This window comes from Parasteatoda tepidariorum, chromosome 4 (genome assembly GCF_982258835.1).
Source record: "Parasteatoda tepidariorum strain Cologne lab strain chromosome 4, Ptep-v5.0, whole genome shotgun sequence".
In the NCBI taxonomy this organism is placed as follows: domain Eukaryota; kingdom Metazoa; phylum Arthropoda; class Arachnida; order Araneae; family Theridiidae; genus Parasteatoda; species Parasteatoda tepidariorum.
Window position 1 is genome coordinate 16,207,217 of NC_141758.1, and position 23,266 is coordinate 16,230,482.

At 29.3% G+C, this 23,266-nt stretch overlaps 1 protein-coding gene across 1 annotated transcript; it reads right to left on the reverse strand.

The window, feature by feature from the left end:
• Window positions 1–290: 290 nt before the first annotated feature.
• LOC107450977 (uncharacterized) lies at window positions 291–22,528 on the reverse strand. The gene is made up of 6 exons (XM_043043542.3): window positions 22,262–22,528; window positions 9,007–9,368; window positions 7,568–7,835; window positions 5,789–5,935; window positions 4,310–4,386; window positions 291–2,380 (listed from the first exon to the last, which is right to left on the reverse strand). The coding sequence occupies exons 2-6, from the start codon at window positions 9,345–9,347 to the stop codon at window positions 1,753–1,755; spliced, it is 1,461 nt and encodes a 486-aa protein (XP_042899476.2). The 5' UTR covers window positions 9,348–9,368; window positions 22,262–22,528; the 3' UTR covers window positions 291–1,752.
• Between the last annotated feature and the right edge of the window lie 738 nt (window positions 22,529–23,266).

Sequence of the window (23,266 nt, forward strand, 5' to 3'; positions counted from 1 at the left end):
GATTTTTGGCATTGTACACAATGTCTGTTTTTTTTCAACTCTTCTTGTAATATACAGATAAAGAAAGGAAAAAAAAGCAATATTTTATACTATCCTATATTATTATAATTGTAAATTTTCAGTAGATAATTCGAGTTGCATCCCAAAATCATTTATACATTTGTGTCTTATTATTGTTTAAACTCGTGTCAATCAAAACCCTTGCACATATAGCCAACAATTAAGCTAATCTTGCTTAACTGCAAAATAATGTAAAGCAATTTTTGTAAAACAACAAGGAAAAAAGTAACTTCTATAAAGAATTTTTATTTCTCTCTTTCAATATCAATTGCCTTACTTGACGTTCGACATCAACATAAGCACAACATATAAATATCTTTGATTATACAATTTTTACAAGCACTATGTACAAAGTTGTTTAGACATTTCTCTTTTAAAATTCGGTATTGCAGATGCTTTAAAAAGACTATATACAGATTCACCAATCAATTTAAGGACGACAAAAAATATTTGTACTAGAATAATCTTTCAAAAGAGTAAAAAGCGGTGGAAAAGTTATTTTTTTATAGATATGATTTTGAATAAAATGCAGTGCTGTGACGTATCGGTAGCAATAGACCACATAGATATCAAACATAAATTATCTCCATTCTGAAATAAAAAGTCTGATCTAATGTGGCAGAAATAATTTCCATCACTTTTTACTTCTTTAAGGCTGTTGCACACTCAGACAGTGCAGAGGCAGGCCTGCCAACTACTACGCTTTTTGTAAAATATTTTTCAGAGTGGTAGACATTTAGAAACGAAAACTTTCAAAATTTTCGGTAATTTTTGATAACATTCCACCTCGAAAGAGATGGAACAAAGTGGCGTTGCGTATGAGCTTTTAAATCATTTATATGTTGTAGTTTGGAAAATGAGTTTAAATGAATAAAAAATAATACATTAACTTAGCCACCACTAGAATAAATTTTTACAAAATGCGTAGAAAGTTGGCAGCCCTGCAGATTCATTGCCTCCTATAAATGAAACCCTCCTCACGGTTTCTTGAAGATAGTCCGTTCAGACAACGCCTCCTATAACTGAAAGCCTCCACACGGTTTTTTGTAGGTAGTCCGATCAGACCACTATGAAGGTAAACCATTTAGTGAAAGAACCATTTAATATGAAATCTATTAAAAATTAGAAAGCGGTAGAAAATATATATTTTAAAATTTTTTAAATTTATGAATATAATTGGTTTGTTTTATTTACTTGTCCGCCACTACAGATTCAATTCTCAAATATACGTATATGATAAATTTCTCTCAAGTACTTTTAAAATAGAACTTGGGTTCATGCGCACAAGTGGTTCGCTTTTTAAATAATCTGCGCAGACTACTTATAAGAAACAGTGAGGAGGCTTTCTGATGTAGGAGGTGATGGTTCAGACCACTATGCAAGTAAACCAGTTTATACACTAGCCATTTATTAAAGCCTACGTTGAAACCAAAAAGATGGTTGCAAATATTTGTATTAAAATACGTTTAATGAATGGATAGGATTGGTTTTACTTCTTTGTTAACTAAAACATAATAATTCATCAAATGTATGAATATTAAAAGAACATTTCTTCAAGTGTTTTTGTAATAGATGTTTGGCTCATGCGCAAAACTGGTTTACTTTTTAAATAGTCTGCGCAGACTTCCATTAAAAAAGCCGTGTAAAGGCCTTCTGGTGTTGGAGGTGATGGCAGAGGCAATCTATATTTCGCTAACACATGTAAGGAAAGTATCTATGCTGTGCTAATAACGAAGACAAAAATGCCCGTCTATATTCGTCTGTCTGGTAGATTGAATATGCATCAGGGCCTGTATTCATAATAGGGTAACTTGTGGGTGGCAAGCCCACAACAGGACTAGGCTTAATTGGTAACCTGGATTCATGATTCAAGATTGTATTCGAATGTAGGTGATCTGCTGTACCCAGAATCGAAGCAACAGAAAATGGTATATCTGGAGAAGTCCTTAATGTTTCGGGTGTTCTATAACCACCCGATGTTCGAATGTAAGGCATTGTAGGGACATTAAAAGGTTGCTGCAATGTCTGACTGATCTCTTGGCTCTGTAGAGATCGTTCTGCCAAGCATTGTTCCAAATAGTTATTGCATTTTAAAGATGCCAGTCTGTCTATTTCTGCTGCTGCGGGTAGTTTAACAGCATCATTCTGCTTAACCACATCCGGTTTGGATGAATCTTGGTCACGTGTTGATGTATTAGCTTTTTCTTCTTTGTCTGCTAGGTTTTTGCTTGGCGATGAATCGGACTCTGAGGTTGTCCATTTGCTTTCGTCAGCGTTGTCGTCCAGTTCTTTCTCGAAGAAGAAATCATCAGATGCTTTCCTAGAAAATAAGATAATGTCCCAAATTAAATATTAATATTGTAACTAACAAAATTAGTAAAACAATTGGGAGAAAGAAAGACCTTGGTACACTTGAGAGAAAATTTAAAAGGAAAATAAAACTAGATTTTTATTATCACTAGTAGTATTTTAAGTTTTATTCGTGTCGAAAAGCTAATAAAATCAGTAAATCAACCATTAAATTATTTCTCGCTATTTTTTAGAGATTCCGATTGTTACAGTTATTCCTGATTGTTTAACCTTTTACCTGGCAGACTCTTATTTTGCAGTAATGGAAAAAAGTGTCTTTATGAAAAATATGATAGAAGGTTTGCAAGTAAATTGTATGGAAATTTTATTCAATTAACAACCGATTTGGTTAAAAAAAAACATAGCAATTGCTTGATTTTAGAAGAAATATATATCACAATATATATAATTTTATATTATTCTGGTTAATCGGAATATTCAGTTTCTCCACTTTAAGTGCTCAGAATGAAAGATTCTAGCTATCAGTCTTTAATATTCATGGATTAAAAAAAATAATAATGTTGTACTAATTTGATTCTAATAATTTTATTAAACTGAAACCTTCGTAGGTTAGGTTTCAGTTTTAAGATTTTTCAAATGGAATGACAAAGTGACTGGTTCAAAAAAATTGAAATGTTGAAATTTTAAAATTTGCATGCAGTACTGTGCTTAGCATTCATGTACTGACAGTGTAATTGTTCACCAATAAAACATAATTTTTTTTTTTTATCTTTTAGAATTTACTTAATTTAGAATTTTTAGATAATTTTTAATATAATATTTTGTTAGTTTTTACTTTCTCCGTTTTCCTCATCTATTTATTTGGTCTCAGCATCTTAATTTGTATGTTAAAACTATTTACTAATATTATTTAAACTTTTTATTCACTTAATTTTTAATAAATTTTAATCATTATGGGGTAATGAACCTAATTAGTTTCAGGGTTTTATAGATGGTAATTAATAACTTTTAATGTGTACCATAGCATGAATATTGCAATTGTAAAGCTCAATAATTTTTTTTCTCAAGTTTGTCTACCATATTAATTTTTTTGAACCACTAAATGAATACCTAGGCTATCCTATTGGATCACTAAATTTCCACTGCTGGTGTAAATCCTAGACATGTTCCAAAAATGAAACTTTGGCGCTTAAACGGTGAAGTTTTGTTTATTTATAGTCTGTACCCTCTTGGCAGTTTTTTAATATTTGAAAATATTGGCACGCCAACACTGCATTGTGTGAAGTGGGGGGAAGCAAAAAGAAGAAAATAATCACCAATTTTAATGATTCTCATATAAGTAAACTTATTAAATTTTTATCTAATAAAAGGGACACCGGTGTGCCATCTTCGTAAAACGATTAAAACATTGAGATTTCTATAAATAGAAACACTAGACAAATGTGGTTAATCCATTTACCGCTAGAAAATGTCTGTGGTTTAACATTGCCCCAAATCCCAACAAATGTTGAAACTAGCATGGTTTTATAGAAAATTGGCCTTTGATTTTTTGCCTGCAATTATGTTTGAACTTTCCTTCAAATAGAATTGGCGAAAACGCGGAATCATCAGCGAGAATGACTAAACATTTTAATTTCCTCTGTTAAATCAGCTGAAGAAAAAAGGAAATATTGCTATAAAATGTTTTACAGCGATTGTTAAAAAAGTAATTGGAAAACTTTTATTGAATATAATGTATTTTTAATTCTTTTAAACAAAAGTGCTCACATCATAACAGTAATTGACTCTTGCACATAAATAGATTTCTAGTTTTTCTACTTCTTTTGAAGTGTACAGTTTATACAGTTCTTAAAATAGATGATTGCTTCATGATATTTAAATTTATCAGGTGCTTTTATAAAAAGTGTGCAATTCGTTTATCAAAAAATGCTCCACTCACCTTTTTAAACGCTTCGAGCCGCCTGATTCTCTAAATCCTTTAGCAAAGGGATTATTGTCTATCTTCAGTTTGGTAATCTGTAAATGAAAATTGCATATATTAATTAAATTTTAACCTAAAAACTAACCTTTAACCTAAAAACTCTACCAAAAAAAAAAAAAGAATTTATGATAATAAAAGGCATGGAATGGACAGAATATTAAGTATATACGTGTTAATTTACACGTTACTATGCAACACTAACTAATACACGTGTTTCAACTTTACAGAACATTACTTTTTCCAACTACATCGCATTAAGCCTTTAAATCAGTGTTTCTCAAAGTGTGGTACGCGTACCCCCAGGGGTACGGGATCAGTTAAGCGGGGGTACGCGTTCGTATGCGAAATATCTTGCAACAAACGAAAATTGCAGCAAAAATTTATTGAAAAACAAAGCTAACCATGAAAATTTACGATCACGTTTTTTTCTGTTGGCTATTTTTTGCAGAGTTAACAGTCAATAACTAAAATATATTAATAAAAATGTTAATAAAAACATATTTTTAAAATATGTATTTTTATTAATAAATATGTTGATAAAAAAATATTTTTAAAAATATACATTCATTTTTTTATTAGTGGTACATAGCAGCGTTACGAAAAATTTAGAAAGGGTACACAAAAGTCATAAGTTTGGGAAACACTGCCTTAAATAAAAGATTATTAGATTTTGCAAAGCTTTAAATATTATACAGTTAATTGACAAAATTTGATCGAAATTGGTCATTTAAAATCTTTGGTCCTCTGATCATTAAGATTGCATCTTCGTTATTAAAATATACAATCAATATATCAAAAGTTACAAAGGCTTTCCATTTGTACTTTGCACTCTGTACAACAACTACAAATTAAAAATTGTTGTTCAATAATTATTTGTGAAATGCTTTATTATTATTTTTTTTATTTAACTTACCTTTTTGGAAATTTACGGACATTAACAATATCAATTTTAAAGCATCCACTCGGTATATCATCGAAGTCGAGCATCACTGGCAGGGACCACTTTGATCAGTCTGCGAAGGGAGCGAGGTTGTGCGGTATTGATCCTTATTAAACTGTTTTACCGTAAAGTGTTAGATTTCTTGTCCAGGTTGTAGGGCTACCAAAAAGGGACTGATACCTCTCAGCCTCGGTTCATACGCAGGCTGATCAAATCGGTCACCCGCTGCTTACTGACCTCAGCTTGTGATGCTTGACTTCGGTGTTCTACTGGAAACCGAGTGTCCTTACGATTAGCCATATTTAGTTTGATCACTGAGGGACTTTTGTGATCAAACTAAATATGGCTTGTAAAAATATATAAATAAGCGTATATGCTTCAGGATAAAAAATCATTAGAAATTAGCAAATAAAGTAAGACATTTATGGCCTTAAATCAAATACAGAGTTCAGTTATAATCAGACGGTACAATCGATCTTTGCCGAAATGGAACATACCTTTTGGTTTTGGTAAGCAGTGACAGCTATGAAGTCTGTTTCTTCGAAAGTGAAAGTACGGAATTTCTTGAAAGGTAGCCTAGAAATATCGTCAGCTCTGACAACGTGAAACCTTGGCTGATATTTGTGCATCGAATTCAATATAGTCTGTAAAAGAGGAAAATTATTAACAAAAACAATACGTATTTTTTAAATTGCAAAAAAAAAGTTTCATTACTTAAAAAAAAGAACAAAAAATCTGCAGTATTTGCTAGGAAATCTTTAGGAAACTGAGATTTCATAAACTTTTCTAGCAAATACAATGTAATTAAATAAATTGCAGTACTTCCAAGAAAACCTCTAGGAAATGAGAATTCCACAATCTTTTCTAGTACCGGTACAGCTTCTTCTTGGTAACGAAGTCTACGTAACTTAAAAAGAAGCTGAACTACTGTACTAGAAAAGTTTAAAGAATCTCAGATTCCCACAAATTTTCTAAAAAAAAGTACTGTATAATATTTTTTTTTCTTTAAATTTCTGTGTGATTCCGCGGACATACAAGGAAGTCTACTACTGATTTTGTTCAAGATTTAATTTCTATAATAAAGCCGTAGTAAGGGCCGGGATAGCTTGTTTGCTAGGACGTTGGACTTGAGTTCCTGAGAATAGGAGTTCGAATCTTGTCGGCCGAAGAATCCCTGCGTATTAAATAGTGCCTGGTACACTTTAAATCTGTCGGGATCACAAAGTTCTCCAAGTTCCTAAAACAAATCAATACCTTTGGGGGTACTGATCCAGGAGTTCTCTTGTTTTCTGGATTAGGTTCGAAATTACAAAGCTACGGGGTTGAACATTGGTAGTCGGCTGTTCAACGACGGTTATAAAAAATAAAATAAAACGGTGCAACATTTATTCTTATCTATTTAATTGTTCTATCATAACTCTTAACATACATAGCAAATTATTCATTTTGATATACGAGTATACACACACAAGAGTTTCAAATTTTAGTATCTTCAATAGATTTTTGCTATTTATTAGTCGCCACTTTTTACTTTTTTAGTCGCCGTCTTTAAAATGATTTTGACCATCACTACAAATAAATAATAGCGTACATTTAAATACACAATTGGTGGGGATGCTGTTATATAGCAATGTGTTTTCCGGTTTAACCTTTCTAGCACTTTAAACACTTTAGTAATAAATCCATCCAATTTCAGAATTTCAAATTATGTTAGAAAACAGTTTTCTAATTAAAAGGTCTAAATAAAAATTATATTTAATATGAATAATCCATAATTCCTGCAATGTTTTAATAACTTTACGTTTGAATTGTTCAAAAAACTATCCTATATATTTTTAAAATTGCTTTTATTGTAGTCAAAATAACTGTTTGTGGAATCTAATGCACATTGCGAAAAAATGCTATATAAGTATGGTGCATTTAATAAGTAAGGTATAATGCTAAATCAATATAGTGCTATTAAGTTTGCTAAATAATTCTGGTGCTAAATGTATAATAATGCTAAATAAGTATAGTGCATTTAACATTAGCAATGAAAAAATGTGAAACAAATTATATATTTGCCGAGAATTAAACTTGCTGGACGAATCTTCAACGATTATTCAATCAAATATGATAGAACTCCATTCGGAACAATTAAATTCTTTTCAGCGACAAGAAATTAGGCTTTTACAAACTTTTTTTTAAAACCTCTGTCTTCAACTATTGATTATAAATACCACGGTATTTATTTAAATGCAGATATTTTTAATGAATGAAAAAAAAAAAGAACTTACATGGCTGTGCTTGTTTGATATGTTGTTTGTGATTTTCAGTTTGTGGAATGAAACAATTTTCTGCATCCATTGTTCACCAGTGGATGGTGAATCAGGATGGATATACATCCTCTTGGGCATCTCGGGGTCGGCCTTCCCTGCCACTACCCACCGGCTATTATGGAATTTATACCGGCAATCGTCTGCCGCTACTATGTCCATCAATAGAATGTATTTAGCTTTCTTGTCTAGGCCGCTCACTCGGACTTTAAAAGCGGGGAACATCCGCCTATGGAAAAGAAGTTTATGTTAATTCTTTTTAATGATTATATAGTTCAAAAACAAAAAAAAAAAAATACGTTATAGATAATTGACGCTGTTAAAAGCGATTTAATATTAAATATAAACTGTGAAAGAAGTATCTGAACAATTTGGACATGCAGTAACGTTTGAAATAATTATAATAATAATAAAAGACTGCCAAGATATGTTGCGCAAATCACTTTAAATCATAAAGCTACTCATGATAATTATTAAGTAATTCGCAATAACTATCTAATTCCATTCAGATGCTATTAAGCGATAAAATAATATTTGTTCCTTCAGTATAACTTTACGGATAAAAATGAAACTCAAAGCGTTGTGGTAACATGTGCAAGCAACCTATCTTATACATTTTTGTAGCTAAAGTTGCATGCGCGTATAAAAATTTCAGAGTCTTCTTTTTTAAAAATATAAATCTTAATACATTGCATAGAATGCAGCACGTAATTTTAAAAAAGAATATAGTCATTTAGTGCAGAGGCTCCTAAAAGGGTTCCGCAGAAGAGTCATAAAGCGTAGGCTTCGAGAGTTTAAGTTTTTTAAAAATCAGTAATGATTTTTGAGATCTATAATTAAATTTGTATCAAAACGAGAAAGGAGGGAAGAGTTTTCTATTAAATCCTGAAACTTTCCTTTCTAGTTATTAAAGTATGTCATTTAACTCAGAATGAGCTGCCTACTGAAATTTTCAATCAAAATTTGCCATTCCATAAGGGTTAAATGCAGAGATGCCATCTACTCTGGTTACGACAAAGTAAAACACGGTAAAGAACTACAAACTGAAATTTGTAGATTTTCGGTAAATTTTGCCTACATTTAAAAGTCTCAACACGGCTGAACATCAACAAATTGGCGCATCACATAAGTCTTAGAATTATATAAAAGTAATGGTGAATGTCGAATTTACTAGACCAAGAATCATACATTAAAAGACTACAACTCAAAAATATGTATCCGTTGTAAGTTTTGGAAGAGTTGGATAGTTCTTACATGGTCTGCAATTGGTCTATTGTAAGCCAAATTGGTGTATTGTATAGGTCAAAAATTCTTCAAATCTGACTTTTTGTCCACTTTTTATTATTTTAGGAACCAAAGGAAAGTATATAATTATTCAGAAGATTTTGACGAACACCTACCTTCCAGATTTGGTGATGACCATTTCTGTTCCCAAAGCATGGAATCTTGTCCATAAATCTTTTGATTCCAAAGTAACTTCCGGGTCATCTTTCACTCCATCCTCTTCTTCAGGCTCAGGGGGGTAGCAGTAACCTCCCATGGGGAACTCTTTAGGCAAACATTGTGGGTAAAGGAAAGGGGTAAAAAAGGGCAAAGAGGTAGGGGGAGTCAAGAAAGAATTGGTTCTGTAGTCCATCATTGGCGCCTGAGGGGCATAGGCACTAGGGGGTAGGTCACAGGGGTAGAGATGAGGGTGAAAAGCCATCCCTGTGGGTGGTAAAAACGGTGAATCCAGTGTCATGAGTTGCGATTCTTGTTAAACCTAGAACAAAAATAAGAATTTAGTTTGTACTTGGAATTGAACAAAAACAATATGCACTGTTTCTTTCTTAAGTATGACTGCGTACATTTTGAATTTATGCTAGCAATGTTACCACGGGAGAATAAACATGCAGAAATTGATGTCTAATAAAAATTCAAAATTTTATTTAAATAAACTATTCTTTCTAGCATATTTTTTACAGTTTGATTTTAAAAGTAAAAACAAAGAACTGAACTGTATTAAATATTTGGACAACCGAGGCCGCTTGCGGCTCTTTTCCCATTCACCTTTAACTTGAACATAGTGGGTTTTCGATGATGTGGTGGAATGCAAATGAAATAAAGGAGTATTCATGTAGATCATTGAGTTCGGACCATGTAGTTATATGCAGATAAAAGCATAATGTAAAAATATGAGGTATAACTCGAGCCATGATGAAAATGAGGTTATGTATATGCTACTGATGTGGGGAATATGATGCATCACTGCAATAGTATGCTGCTATTGGTCTCTTGTCTTCAGTTAAATATTCATATGGGAATATTTCATTGAAATTTGCTGCAGAGCAAGAGATGGCTTTTTCTTAGAATTTGATATTTAATTTAGTTATATGCGTATCTATTGTATTTATTTTGAGATAGTAAATGACAAGTACGTCTTTGGTTTAAAAATTAAAAGTTTTAAATGTAAATCATAGTGGTAGTTGAGACTTAAAGAGATAATAAATGAACAATAATGAGTTGCGTTTCTACCACTTTTTACATTCCTGGTCTCCTGTGGCATCCCTGTACTAAAGATTTCACTAAGGCAAAAAGTATCTTTAGACTATTAATGAAATACTTCATTATCATCGCATTTACCCTTTAATTTTATTTCTCAACGATTATTTATTTGTAATTCATTAGCATTGAATCTTAATTATTAGAAAAAACTTCAATTCATGGTTATTTTAATTTTAGACACTTTTCACAACCTTTGAATGTTAACATTTTTATCTATAACTTAAGTTTTGCTGCCGTAGCTGTATTTGTGTATTTGAACTCTATATTGCTATAACTAAATGTTTAAACTTTTACATTCGACGAAACTTAAAAAAAGAAAAAAGTGAATAACATATAAAATTCAAGAGAATAAAATATTAAAATAATTTTCATGTTCCGTTTGTATTAATATTAATGTTCGGGAATTTTAATTATGAGGAATATTTCCCCCTCCGCTAAGGTTAACTGCTAAATACTTGATAACACACTAGATGGCAGCAGTGTATTTCTTAGAATTGATTTGGGCTGAGATCTCTAGTCAAATTTCAAGGTCTGGCTTCCAAACGGTTCTAATTTTTCTTGAAGTTTTGTAAGAATTGTTCTATATGATGTTAAAATAATTCATATTTATTTTTACTTTCTGTACTTGACAGTATTTATTGTTTTTCACACATTTCTTCTTAAGATTAAAAAGTAAAATTTGAAAATACCAATATTTATTTTACCAGTTTAATGATTTCTTTCATTCTTAAAAATATATTATCACAAAATTATAATTAAAAAAATATATTTTTACCAATATTTAACACTAAAAAAAATAAATAATTCATATTTAAATTTCAGAACTTAAATCAGTATTTTTTGTAGCCATGTAATATGCAACTGACATAAAAACATGATTCAAATTTAGCAAACTTGTAGAATAAGTGTAATTACACCCCCTCTTCAACGGAGTCACCACAAGATAAATACAATAAAATTGCATTTCAAGTGATAATTTGAATTTTTGATTTATAATGGCAGGCCTGCCAACTACTACGTTTTTTGTAAAATATTTTATAGAGTGGTAGACATTCAAAAACCAAAGCTATCAGAATTTTTGGTAATTTTGCTAGAATTTAAAAAGCTTTATTAAAAATCAGCTGGCAAAAGAAAAAAAGGTTTGGATATAAACTTTTTAATCGTTTATATGAAGTGGCGTAGAAAATAAGTTTAAACGAGTAAAAAATAATACATTAAAACATAAACTTAGGTACCACTTAAATAAACTTCTACAAAAGGCATAGAAAGTTGGCAGCTCTGCATAATGGTAAAAAAATTACTTAGAATGAAAAATGCTAAATTAAAAATAACTTAGCCATTGGGAGGAAAATTACCATTATTACCACCAAATTACCTTAACATTACCATTGGGGAAAAAAAATTTATTGGAATTTTTTTCTTCTTTTTTTTTTTACAAATCGGAGCAAGTTGACAAATCTGGTTTTATACACGTTTCATAAGAACTTAATTTGCTTTCAAAATAAGAAATTTTTAATTTAGTCAATATTGCCAGAAAAAATATTTTGTTAAAACCTCAAATGTTAGAGATTATGAACACTGTTGAAAACTAGTTGATTATGCTTTGGTGAAAATCCACTTTATGATCCTCTATTAATTATTTATTAAGACTTTACTAATTATAGACGAATTCATAAACAAATCTTCAATAAAAATTTTTGTTATACTCACACATTTTTCTTACTATTGTGTGTACAAGAAACACTTACACTTCAATGCAAGAAAATGAATTTATTTGTAAAACCAAATAACTTCAAACACGAATCACGTTACGATGCAACACACTATCTATAGATATCATCAGAATATACAGATATCATTAGAGTATCTAGATCGATATCAGATGAAAATGTGTCATCATTGTCTTATCCACAATCTCTAACTCATTATTCCTTATTATCAGTGATAACTGCTTTCAACACTTTTGCAAAAAAATGATTAGTTTTGCAAACGCAGCAAATTTATCACTCTAAAAGTATAAAGTAAAAAACACGGAAATGTTTATGCAAAATATAGGTTTGAAGTTCTGTAGCGCTTAAATCTAAGACTGCGTTGTATTTAAAGGGTAAAAATTTTAAAGAATGATAAGGCTTTTTCCTCTCTTCACCTTAATGATCTTCGTATTTAAAACAAAACAACCAATATTCAACGAAATCAATAAACTTAATATTATTAAAAAAGCATGTTTTTCTAAAAAAAAAAACATTTACATAAGAAATTCGTACATTTACTTTACATTTATTCGTACATATTTACATAAGAAATTAAAACATTTACATTAATAAGATTTCATAAGAAAATCAGTAAATGCTAAAAATCTATGAAATTTATAAAATTTTGCTTTTAAAAAAATATGTATATAATAACCTACTTGAATTAACGTACTTAAAAAATAACCTACTAAGGGAAATCTTCCTCACAAATATGTTAAAATTTTGAAACAAAAAATGTAATACTAAAAGCAAAGCATTCCCGCAAAAGCCAATTATGGGCCCAGGGAGTCACGAATGATCAGGCTCCACAATTTAGTGACCAACGGCATAATTGCAGAAATGTGATCAGGACAGCACACAGGCCGCCTTTACTTCACAGACAAGCTGATACCCATCGATCTGAAAATGGGTGGGTTTCAAGCCGCCACTTGTTATCGAACCCAATCTCTTTACAATGACAGCTCATTCCCTCAACCACTAAGCCATCGCTGCCCAAAATGTAAAACTATCACCAGATTAATGAAATACTTTTTTTTAAAATATATATATATATATATATATATATATATATATATATATATATATATAAGGTGAAACAGCTTTTAGTAAAACCTTATATAACTGGTTTTCAGAATGAGTCTAGTAGCTTTTACTGTTTTCAATTATAAACTATTTATCATTATCTATATAGCTGCTAACCATTCTGAATTTTCTGCAAAATTCGATTTTTTTTTTTAAATCGCTGCAAAATTCATTTATAAATTTATTTTAATATAACTCTACCAGTACGTTTGATTAATTAAAGAATATAAATAAAAACGCTTTAATAATATTAGAAGAAGTGGTATTTAAACAATGTATGCTCAGCATTAAACACAGCAATAGCTGGTTGTAACGTATACATACTGGCAGTTGCTCAGGAAATTTAATGAAACACTTTTCTACGCAGCAACCTCACTGGCTGCTGACCGAAAAGACTCGACACAAACTGAACTTAAATTCAGGATGAATGATTGCCAGATAAATTGCCCTACTAGCACTAGAAAATTTTGTAGTAAATTCCTTTTTTATTAGATCCACATATCAACTAACGTGTACTGCTGTTGAGGAAAAATTTTCATAGTGGTAGCAACAGAATAGCGTTATGACGCATTTAATCTTCAATTTAACGTTTAAAGAAGAAGAAAAATTTCAACCTACCACGACAAATCAATAATTAAAAAATATCTAGATATCTATTTGGTAGCTTATTCAGCTCTTAAATGATTAATTAGTTAAATTTATAAAAAATATTTCCAACTATGTTTTTTTGCTACCCTTTTATAAAATCTTTTTCAGCAACCGTTCAAGTTGACACGTATGCATCCAGCTTTAAAGAATAAGTGAAATGAACAAAAGCATCCTCTCCTATATGAAACTTTTATTTTGTTTAGGTAATTTATCTACCTCACACTGACTGTTGTGGACGCGATGAATGAGTAAAGGCCATGTTAGACTCAGGTATACAGCTCCATTTGATAAGTGAAGTGGTATATTGTGTTTAACATGTGATAACGGGGAATTATATTTTTGCCTATAGGATAGAGTCTCGATATTTCAAGGAGGACAAGACCCAGACTACCTCAAACTTAAAATTTAATAAATATTTTAATTAATTGAAACAAAGCAATTTTTAAATTTTACCATTTAATTGAAAAATATACCATATTTAACACATTGCTGACCGGTCACGAGTTAACTCGTGCATACCTGCAAACTCTTCCGGATTTTCCGGAAGATTTTATTTTCATATTTAAAGTGGTAGTAAATATATACTTTTTTTTTCTTTTATAAACTTAATTTTTAAATGATTTTGATCACCACTATTCTTACAAAAGTTAAGCACATATATTAATATGCGTTACTATCATGGTTGTCAACTTAAGTTTTCACAAATGCAACGTATTTGTTTGCTTAAAATGGAAATTTTAATTCCATTTTAATACCACTGGGAAAAATGATAATGGAAGGGATTAAAAGTTGGCAGGTATGCTCGTGTTTTCGTTAGCAGTGATCTCGTGGTGACTATTTTAAAAAATGGGTACACTAACTGATTATTTGTTAACCACTAACTGATTATTTGTTAATAATTATAAATAAAAAAATAATAAGTAAATGATATAAAATAAAATATTGACTTCATTTGTTTGTTTATGTTATTACCTCTCTGTGTTATCTTCTTTTTCCACAATATTATTTAACTACCTAACATTAAGTTTACTAACCCAAATAATTTCGACATCAATGGCCTTTGATTCAGTTTGTAATCATATCATTTACACGAGGTGGTCTTTTTGGCCAGGTACTCCGCACTCACGGAAATGCTCACGGTTTCGGCACCGCTTGGCGCGGTCGAGAATAAGCTCTCTGAAAACCGCAAAATTAAGAATATGGTAACCCAACCGATCTATGCGTCACATCTTGCTACAGCGTGCAACCCTATTACGTTGATTGAGAAGGAAAATGATGGTTCTATTCCAGTTAAAAATTTCTTTCTTATTCACTTCTATCTTCACACCGCTCTTGTATTTTTTATAAGCGGTTTCCGTTTTGAATAAAAAATTCATACTTAATTTAATGTTTATGTCTCAGAATTTTATTTAAAAATAGATTCTTGTAAATATTTTACTTTTCAACTTCTTTTTTTTTATTATTGTTCTTGAAAGTGTAAAATCTATTGTTTTTTATTTTTATTTTATTTTACTTGCTAAGACAGTTTACCATTCTTTACTATGCTATATATATAAAGGCTTGTGTGCTCACTATATACTAAGGCATATTGCATTCAGTTTCCAATTCAAATGTAAGAAAATTTTATATAAGGTATTTTTATTGCAGTACATTGCAAAAATTACCTTTATCGCTAAATTCAGCATTTCAGATGCGTAATTAGGAAAAAAAATTAATTCTTTTATTCCAAATGCATAATAAAAATTCTTCACAATGAAATACATATTGTTACGCTAATAATGAACTATAATAGATTTGAGAAATGAGTTAAAGAAGAACTTTATACAGTTAAAAAAAATTGCCTCACTTTTATCAGATGGAGGAGATTTTATTAAATCGTTTTTTCTCAAATAAAACATTTAATCAGAAAAAGGTGATAATTTTCAATTGGAAATATATATAAGAAATTTTTCACAAAGGAATCGATACTTTTACGCAAATAATAAATTAAGATAGATCTGAAAAAATAAACCGGAGAAAGCAATTAATACATTTAAAGTGCTTTAATTTAACCTTATCATTTTAGTCATTTGTTTGCAGTTTCAAAAGTAATAAAAGTTTCAAAAAAAATGTTTATTTCATTCTCATACGCAGCACTTTACTTTAACCTTATTATTTTATTCATTTTCAATAAGATGAAGATTTTAATGACACTACTTCAATATTTTGAAAGTTTCAAAAATTATAAAAATTCAGAAAAAAAAGTTTTATTTAATTTTAATCCGATCAAATTTACTTTAACATTATTTTACTCAAATGCAATTTCAAAAGTGATGAAGTACAAGAACCAAGTTTTATTTTATAATTAAACGACTAAAAATTTGCCATTTCTTATAACATTACTAAATAAGATATTATATAATAGTATAAGAAAAAAAATGAATGGTAGATTCAAAATAAATAATAAGAAATACTTCACAGAAAAATCGATATTTCTACACAAATAATAATTAATTGGGGAATTTCTTAGGAAATGGATCTACAAAAGCAAATTATACAATTAAAATAATTTATCCTTAGAATGCAACAGTAAACTATTTTGTTAATATGAATTATATTTCAGATGTTTTTGTAAATAGTTTTAAAAACTTAAATAAACATGTATAATAAAATTAGTTACAATTCCTTGACATAAGAGTTTCTCTGTTTCTTCAGTTTGATTAGACCAATCTAAACTTAAGTATATATAAAAGTAAAATATAATTTATATTTCAGGGCCCTAAGAGAACTTTTGCTTTTATTTGTTCTTTAGCATTTATGCTATTTTTAACCTAATTGATTTGTTTTATCCACCGTGATTGCTTGCATCTTAAAAAATATCTGTAGTTGATTTATAGAGAAAATTACATTGTCAACTTTCGTTATAATTAATAACACTTAAACACGAAAAAAAGTTGTTCGCAAGTATAACACTAGTTTCCATTGCACGCATTTCAATTATAAATTTGGAGTTTAATTAAAAAAAAAAACTATAACTTTAAACGCGATAAAATGATTTTATTAAAATTTAAATCAAATCAGTAAAAATGATATTTCATTTATCTATTTAATTATTATTTTTTTTTAATTAAGAAATTGAAAATAAAAAACACTTCTGAGAAAACTCCAAACAAGTCAATACAATCAAAGTATCAGAATACGTCATCAGATCAATGCCCTTCACAGTCATAAAATTTTAAAATTAAATTCCAGCTTAGAAGTTCAGATTAAAACTAAATTTGAAAGATTTAGTTAAAATTATTACTAAATATTGCAAATAGAATTTTATGTTTTAATATTTGAGTTACATTATCTTATGAAAACACAAAAACAATGAAAAAAATTGTTATAAAATAGTGGAAACAATTCTATCCCTTGTTTATAAACGCTACGCAAAAGCAATTTGGCGACAGAGCAGGTTTGACTTAAAAGTTTCCGCCAAGAATGCCAAGCGGTGCCGAAACCGTGAGCATTTCCGTGAGTGCCTCCGGTGAACCAACTACTATTTAGTTTCCGCAGTTTAACGAGATAGTGAATAGCAAAATAACAATTTCACATCAAATAACTGTTTGCTTTTAATGTATCGTCATACATGCCAACTCTTCCGGAAGATTTTATTTTCATATTTAAAGTGGTAGCAATACTCAGGTTATTCCAATTAACTTTTTGAGTTATAATGATAATTACAAATGAGTTTGACCACCACTACATATAAATAATTACAATAAATATATAAAAGCATAATAATCCTTGCACTAGAGAATTTCAACGGGATCAAAATATAAATATATTTTTGAGTCAGATTGTTTTTCGTTTATTGTTTTACAACCACTCTGAAAATCCATTATCGGATAGAGAGAAAGTTGGCAGGTATGTATCGTCTTGTTTAGGATGACTTGGTTGGCTTATAGATTTTTGACTTTACGATAGCGAGAATTTAAACCTGGTCAAAATAGAAATCTATTCTTATTTAAATATATTTTTGAGTAAGATAGTTTTTCGGTAATTGTTTTACTACCAGTTTGAAAATCCATTCTCCGAAAGAGTGAAAGTTGGCAGGCATGTATACACATATTATTATTATATTGTTACTATTAAAGGTTCTAGATATAAGTGTGTGATAATCAAATAATCCTGTGTTTTAATTTAGAAATGTTTTTTTTTTTTTATTCTCAAATTGAATTAATTTTCTCTTCACTATTACTTTTAAAATCATTTCCAGAAAGAGTAGAAATTGTCAGTTACGAAATACTATATTGCGAAAGTACCATATCGTTTAGTATTGCAGGGTTCCGACCGTCTGGAATTTTTTTTTTAAAGTGGTAGTAAAAGTGATTGACACACACACACAATAGCATATATATATATATATATATATTTGTCAATAGCGAAGAAATGCAACCTTATTAACTTTAATTAATGTTTATCAATTTAACTTTTTCATGCTTACTGTCTTGGCCTATTTGCCAAGAAAGGCAAAAAGTGGTATTCATTAAAAAGCTGTAAACAACAAATAAGATTACGTGTAGAGAAGTTTTCCTATTTATTTATTTCAGATTGTTATAAAAATAACAGCTGAGAAAATTTTCGATTTAAACTTATTTCTATAACTTTTTACATTTTTAGGTGCAAGTACTATTTCTGCATTTAACTAATAATAGTATGTAAGTTTAAGTAAGGTTGCAGTAAAATATCAGGGTTGCTACGATCAAAAATGATTTTTTTTTTAAAATTTGCAGCAAAAATGAGAAAAATAGAGATGCTTTAAGTAATTCTTTACAGTTAAAAAACATTAAATTTAAAGAAAATATATACGGGTGTGAAAAGCCATTGAAATGTTTCAGTAATGCTCGTTGTTCTTTCTGCAGTTAAAAAAAAAGGGAAAAAGAAGGGGGGAAAAGGATGCCATCCCTAAGTGTTTACTAGACAAAACCCACATTTTGCACAATAATGATTTAACACTTGGCGACCTTACATAAAGTCGTTACTAACCGTGTATGCATAAAGTTTAGTTACAAGCGCAAATTATTAAGGGGGGTTGGTAGGGCATATACTAATAATGCTAAAACGTATCTTTTTCGATGTAACTTTTTTCAGCATCTAAGCCAAACATTGTTTCCGTTTTTTTTTTTTTTTTCAAGGAATATTTACAGATACATGTTTACACTGTGATAACTGTTAATACATATCTTTAGCCGAAATTTTTGTTTAAAAATTATGAACAGAAAACTTTTAAAAAGTTTCATAATTTTTGTGCAAAAATCGTTCTTAACAAGTATTCCTGTTCACTATAACATTATTACAAAATACAACTGATGTGATCTCAAATAACTCCCAAAAATTTCGAAGCGATATCATAGTTTCTTAGAAAAGATGCAATGAAAAAGATAAGTTTTAGCATTATTGATATATGCACTACTGACTCTCCTTAGTACATTTTACATAGTCATGAAATCATTTTTCTACCACTATTTTATTTTTAAAAAAATATTCAATATTTCTTAAAAAATTGAATATTTTTTATTATTACATACCTGCCAACTTTTAATCCTTTCCAATATAATTTTTCTCAGTGGTATTAAAATGGAATTAAAACTTAAATTTTAAGCAAACAAATACGTTGTGTTTGAGAAAATTTAAGTTGACAACCATGATAGTAACGCATATTTATATATGTGCTTAATTTTTGAAAGAATAGTGGTGATCAAAATCATTTAAAAATTAAAATTATAAAAAAAAGAATAGTATATATTTACTACCACTTTAAATATGAAAATAAAATCTCCCGCAAAATCCGGGAGAGTTGGCAGGTATGTTATTATCTTATACATTTGAGATTGCATATCCCCATAATAAAAGAGAATCTCATTTTAATGCTGAAGTGTAGTCAACGGAAGAAAGTCACTATTGGGTGCATGCAGAGATACTAACTGCTCCGGATCCGGCAAAATATTTTAAATAACGGTAGAGATCTACAAACAAAATTTGCAGGATTTCGGATAATTTTACCAGCTTTTTAAAAACCTCAACCTGGCGTAATTGCAACAAGGTGGCGTATCGCATGAACCTTCGAATTTTTTTGGATGTAGTGGTGGTTCAGAACCCTATAAATCGAATTTTTAAATCAAAAAACACTTATTAAAAGACTACCACTCGATTAATCCGCTGTCCGGAGCAAGTTGGCATCTCTGGAGTATGCATACTTGCCAAATCTTCCGGTATTCCCGAATGATTTTATTTTTATATTCAATGTGGTGTCAAAATTGTATAATCTCCTTAATAATCTCAATAAATAATTACAGTTTAAAGTAATTGTGACGACCATTACATTTGAATAATTAAAACATATATATGGTAGGCTTGCTAGCTGTCTCATAGTTCTCAGTATCAGATTATTACATGTCTACACAGTCCAGATAAATCGGTTGGTGGCGCTTCTCACCCAATACCGAGTTAGCAACAATAAATACCCAGCATCCTCTTCTCTAAAAGTGTTTTTATTTGTTAGATATATTTCAACTCAAAACCAACATACTTTCTTAAATTAATAGATTTCAATCTACCACTAGGAAAACACCTTCTTTTAAAGTTTATAAGTTGGCTGGTATGTTTACGTAACAGGCTTAGATATGTATGAAATGCCGGCACACTTTTGTATTACTAATAGCATATTTGCTAACTCTTCCGGATTTTCCGGAGGATTTTATTTTCATATTTAAAGTGGAAGTAAATATATACTATTTTTTCTTTTATGAATTTAATTTTTAAATGATTTTGATCACCACTATTCTTACAAAAATTAAGCACATATATTAATATGCGTTACTATCATGGTTGTCAACTTAAGTTTTTTCAAATGCAACGTATTTGTTTGCTTAAAATTGAAGTTTTAATTCTATTTTAATACCACTGGGAAAAATTATAATGGAAGGGATTAAAAGTTGGCAGGTATGTAATAGACTACCGTAATAAGAAAAGTACTGATATGAAAAAAGTGGTAGCAAATTTGAAATATTATTAATTAGATATTTTATCAAATTAAGTATCTGTTTAATTACTAGCCATGATTAAGAAGATAGTCCTTATCTACAAACTAATTAAAAAAATTTTAGCATATGCAAATACTACCTCTAACTTTTTTTTTCTTTTTCAATTAAATAAAAGTTCATATAATATGAAATGTTAAAAAAGATTTATGCATCATTCATTCTAAGGACATAGCTATAAATTAAATTCTGACTCAAATGTGTCCAAGATTAATGCAAATGATAAGAAAGTTACCATTCGTAAAAAGAATTGTTTTGATTTAAAATCTTCAGAAAGAGTTTAATTACTTATTTTTTCTTTGAGTGTTGCAGATTTGCTTGAAGCCAATTTATTAACGAAGTGTGAATGCTGTGAATTATATTACTAAACATTATTTATTCATAATCAATAAACACTTTTTACTTTTTGAATATATAAATATATATAACTACAATTATACTACTACAATATAACTATAACTGTATATATAACTACAATTATGTATATATATATTAAATTGTAGTTCATTTATTTCGGAACTTGGTAATAAAAGCTATTTCATATTTTTTTCATCACAATCTACGTTTACTGATTTCAGTCTTATGAAAGTAATTTTATTCTTACAATAAAATTTGAACTGAATCTTTATTCTCTCATATGTGGAATATCAAGTTTGCAATGGGTAGACTAACAAGTAAGTATATAAATAAAAATTTTCGTTACTCATAAAAGTCTTTCAATAAAAAAAATTTAAATACGCTTTAGATTTTTTCTTCTTGCGTATCATAATACGCAGACTTGGCATAAACAAAAAACTTTAAATTATTTTATTTATCGTCACTCAGTAAAATGTAGTGTACCCATCTTACAAATAAAAAACTAAACTAACAAAAACTTGTTTCAACTTTTTTTTCCTTATATTTTCTTAATAGCTTATCTATCGTAAGCAGTTGTTATAAAAACAATAATTAATTAATTATTATTATTTTTAATTTATAAGAAAGCAAAAAAAAATGTAAGGAAAATTAAGATAAATTAATGACTAAATACAATCGCAAAATATGTCAAGATAGTACTAAATAATGTGATATGAACTTTTTCTTAAGTTAAAATCTTTTGATCAACCGAGTCAATCATAAGCAAGACATAGGAGTTGGTTTTTGTTTGTAAACAGAAATTTTATGTAAAATTATTTAATCGCATTAATGAAAATATATAGATTAATAATATACATTGATATACTGATAAATAATACTAATTAATAATATATACTGATCAATAATGTTATTACTACTATATTTTTCATAATGTTGCATTTCACACCATCTGATATTACTAATAATACTTATTACTAATAATATTAATTACCAACAATAGTTTCCAAAAAGATTAATGAAATAAATAAAATTCAAAAATCATCTTCTTAAATTATAAGTAAAAGCAGTAACAAACAAGTCATTAGATATTTAGCCTTTTCTTTAATGCATAGGATTTTTATTTATTTACAAACAACCTTTGTTTTTCATATTCAGTTTAACCGCAAAGATATTTAAATAATTGCTTAATACAACTCAACACAACTTACCTTTTAGAAACAACGAAATGATTGGAACACTTTCTCAGAAGTAATTTCCAGTAAGGCTTCGGAAACAAACGCGCACTGTTTCTAAAAACATGAATTCAAAAATTGAAGGAGAAAAAAATAACAGTTGAAAAGAAGCAGCAGCAAGTAAGCACAACAACCTCCTTCAACCATATATTCCAAGCAGTGATTCCACTATAACCGCTAGGGTGGGCTCTGTAGAGGCGGTGGTGTTGCCCCCACTATTCCACCCTCGCTGTAGGCGCCTGAAGATGGGATGTCTGGCGCCGGGAGTCGTGTTCATCGCCAGGTCTTCAGCCAATAGAAAAGCTAGAAATAATGAGGTGGAGTTAACTGATAAACTTCTCGATAGCTAGTGACATCTAGCGGTGAGCGTTAGTTTTTTCAAGAAGAGTAATAGTAGTTGTTTTGTTCTGGTATTTTTTAGTTCATGGTTTAGATGACGAGTTATCGGATTTTGAGAATCTGTTGTAAGCTTGATTTGAGAAAAGGAAAAATGACTAATGTCCTTTTCTAGATTCTAAGTAACCTTTTCCCTTGATCGTAATTTCATAAAATAATAACTGAATTGGCATTGAAGGGTCGTATAACAAGACAATACTAAGCCTATCTGTAGACTATTGTCAGGGAATAAATTAAATATTTCATTGCTTAAATTAAGTTATAGAATAATTAATGTTTATGAACAGAAGTGATGATTTGAGTTATGGTTAGGAAATATTGTGATGATAAATAAAATATGTATATTTATTAAAATATATTTGTATTATTATTAAAAATAAATCTCAAAAAGTAGCTAAATAAATAAGTGTTTAATTAAATGTAACACAGACATAAGAAATGGTATTATTGTTTATCAAAAGTTATTTTAATTAGAAAATTTTAAAAAAAGTACTTCTAAAAAGTAGCTTTGTTTTTCGAATATGCGAAGATTTACATTATTTTAATTTATCATTAGCTATAAGCAGCTTGTGTCAAGTATGGACT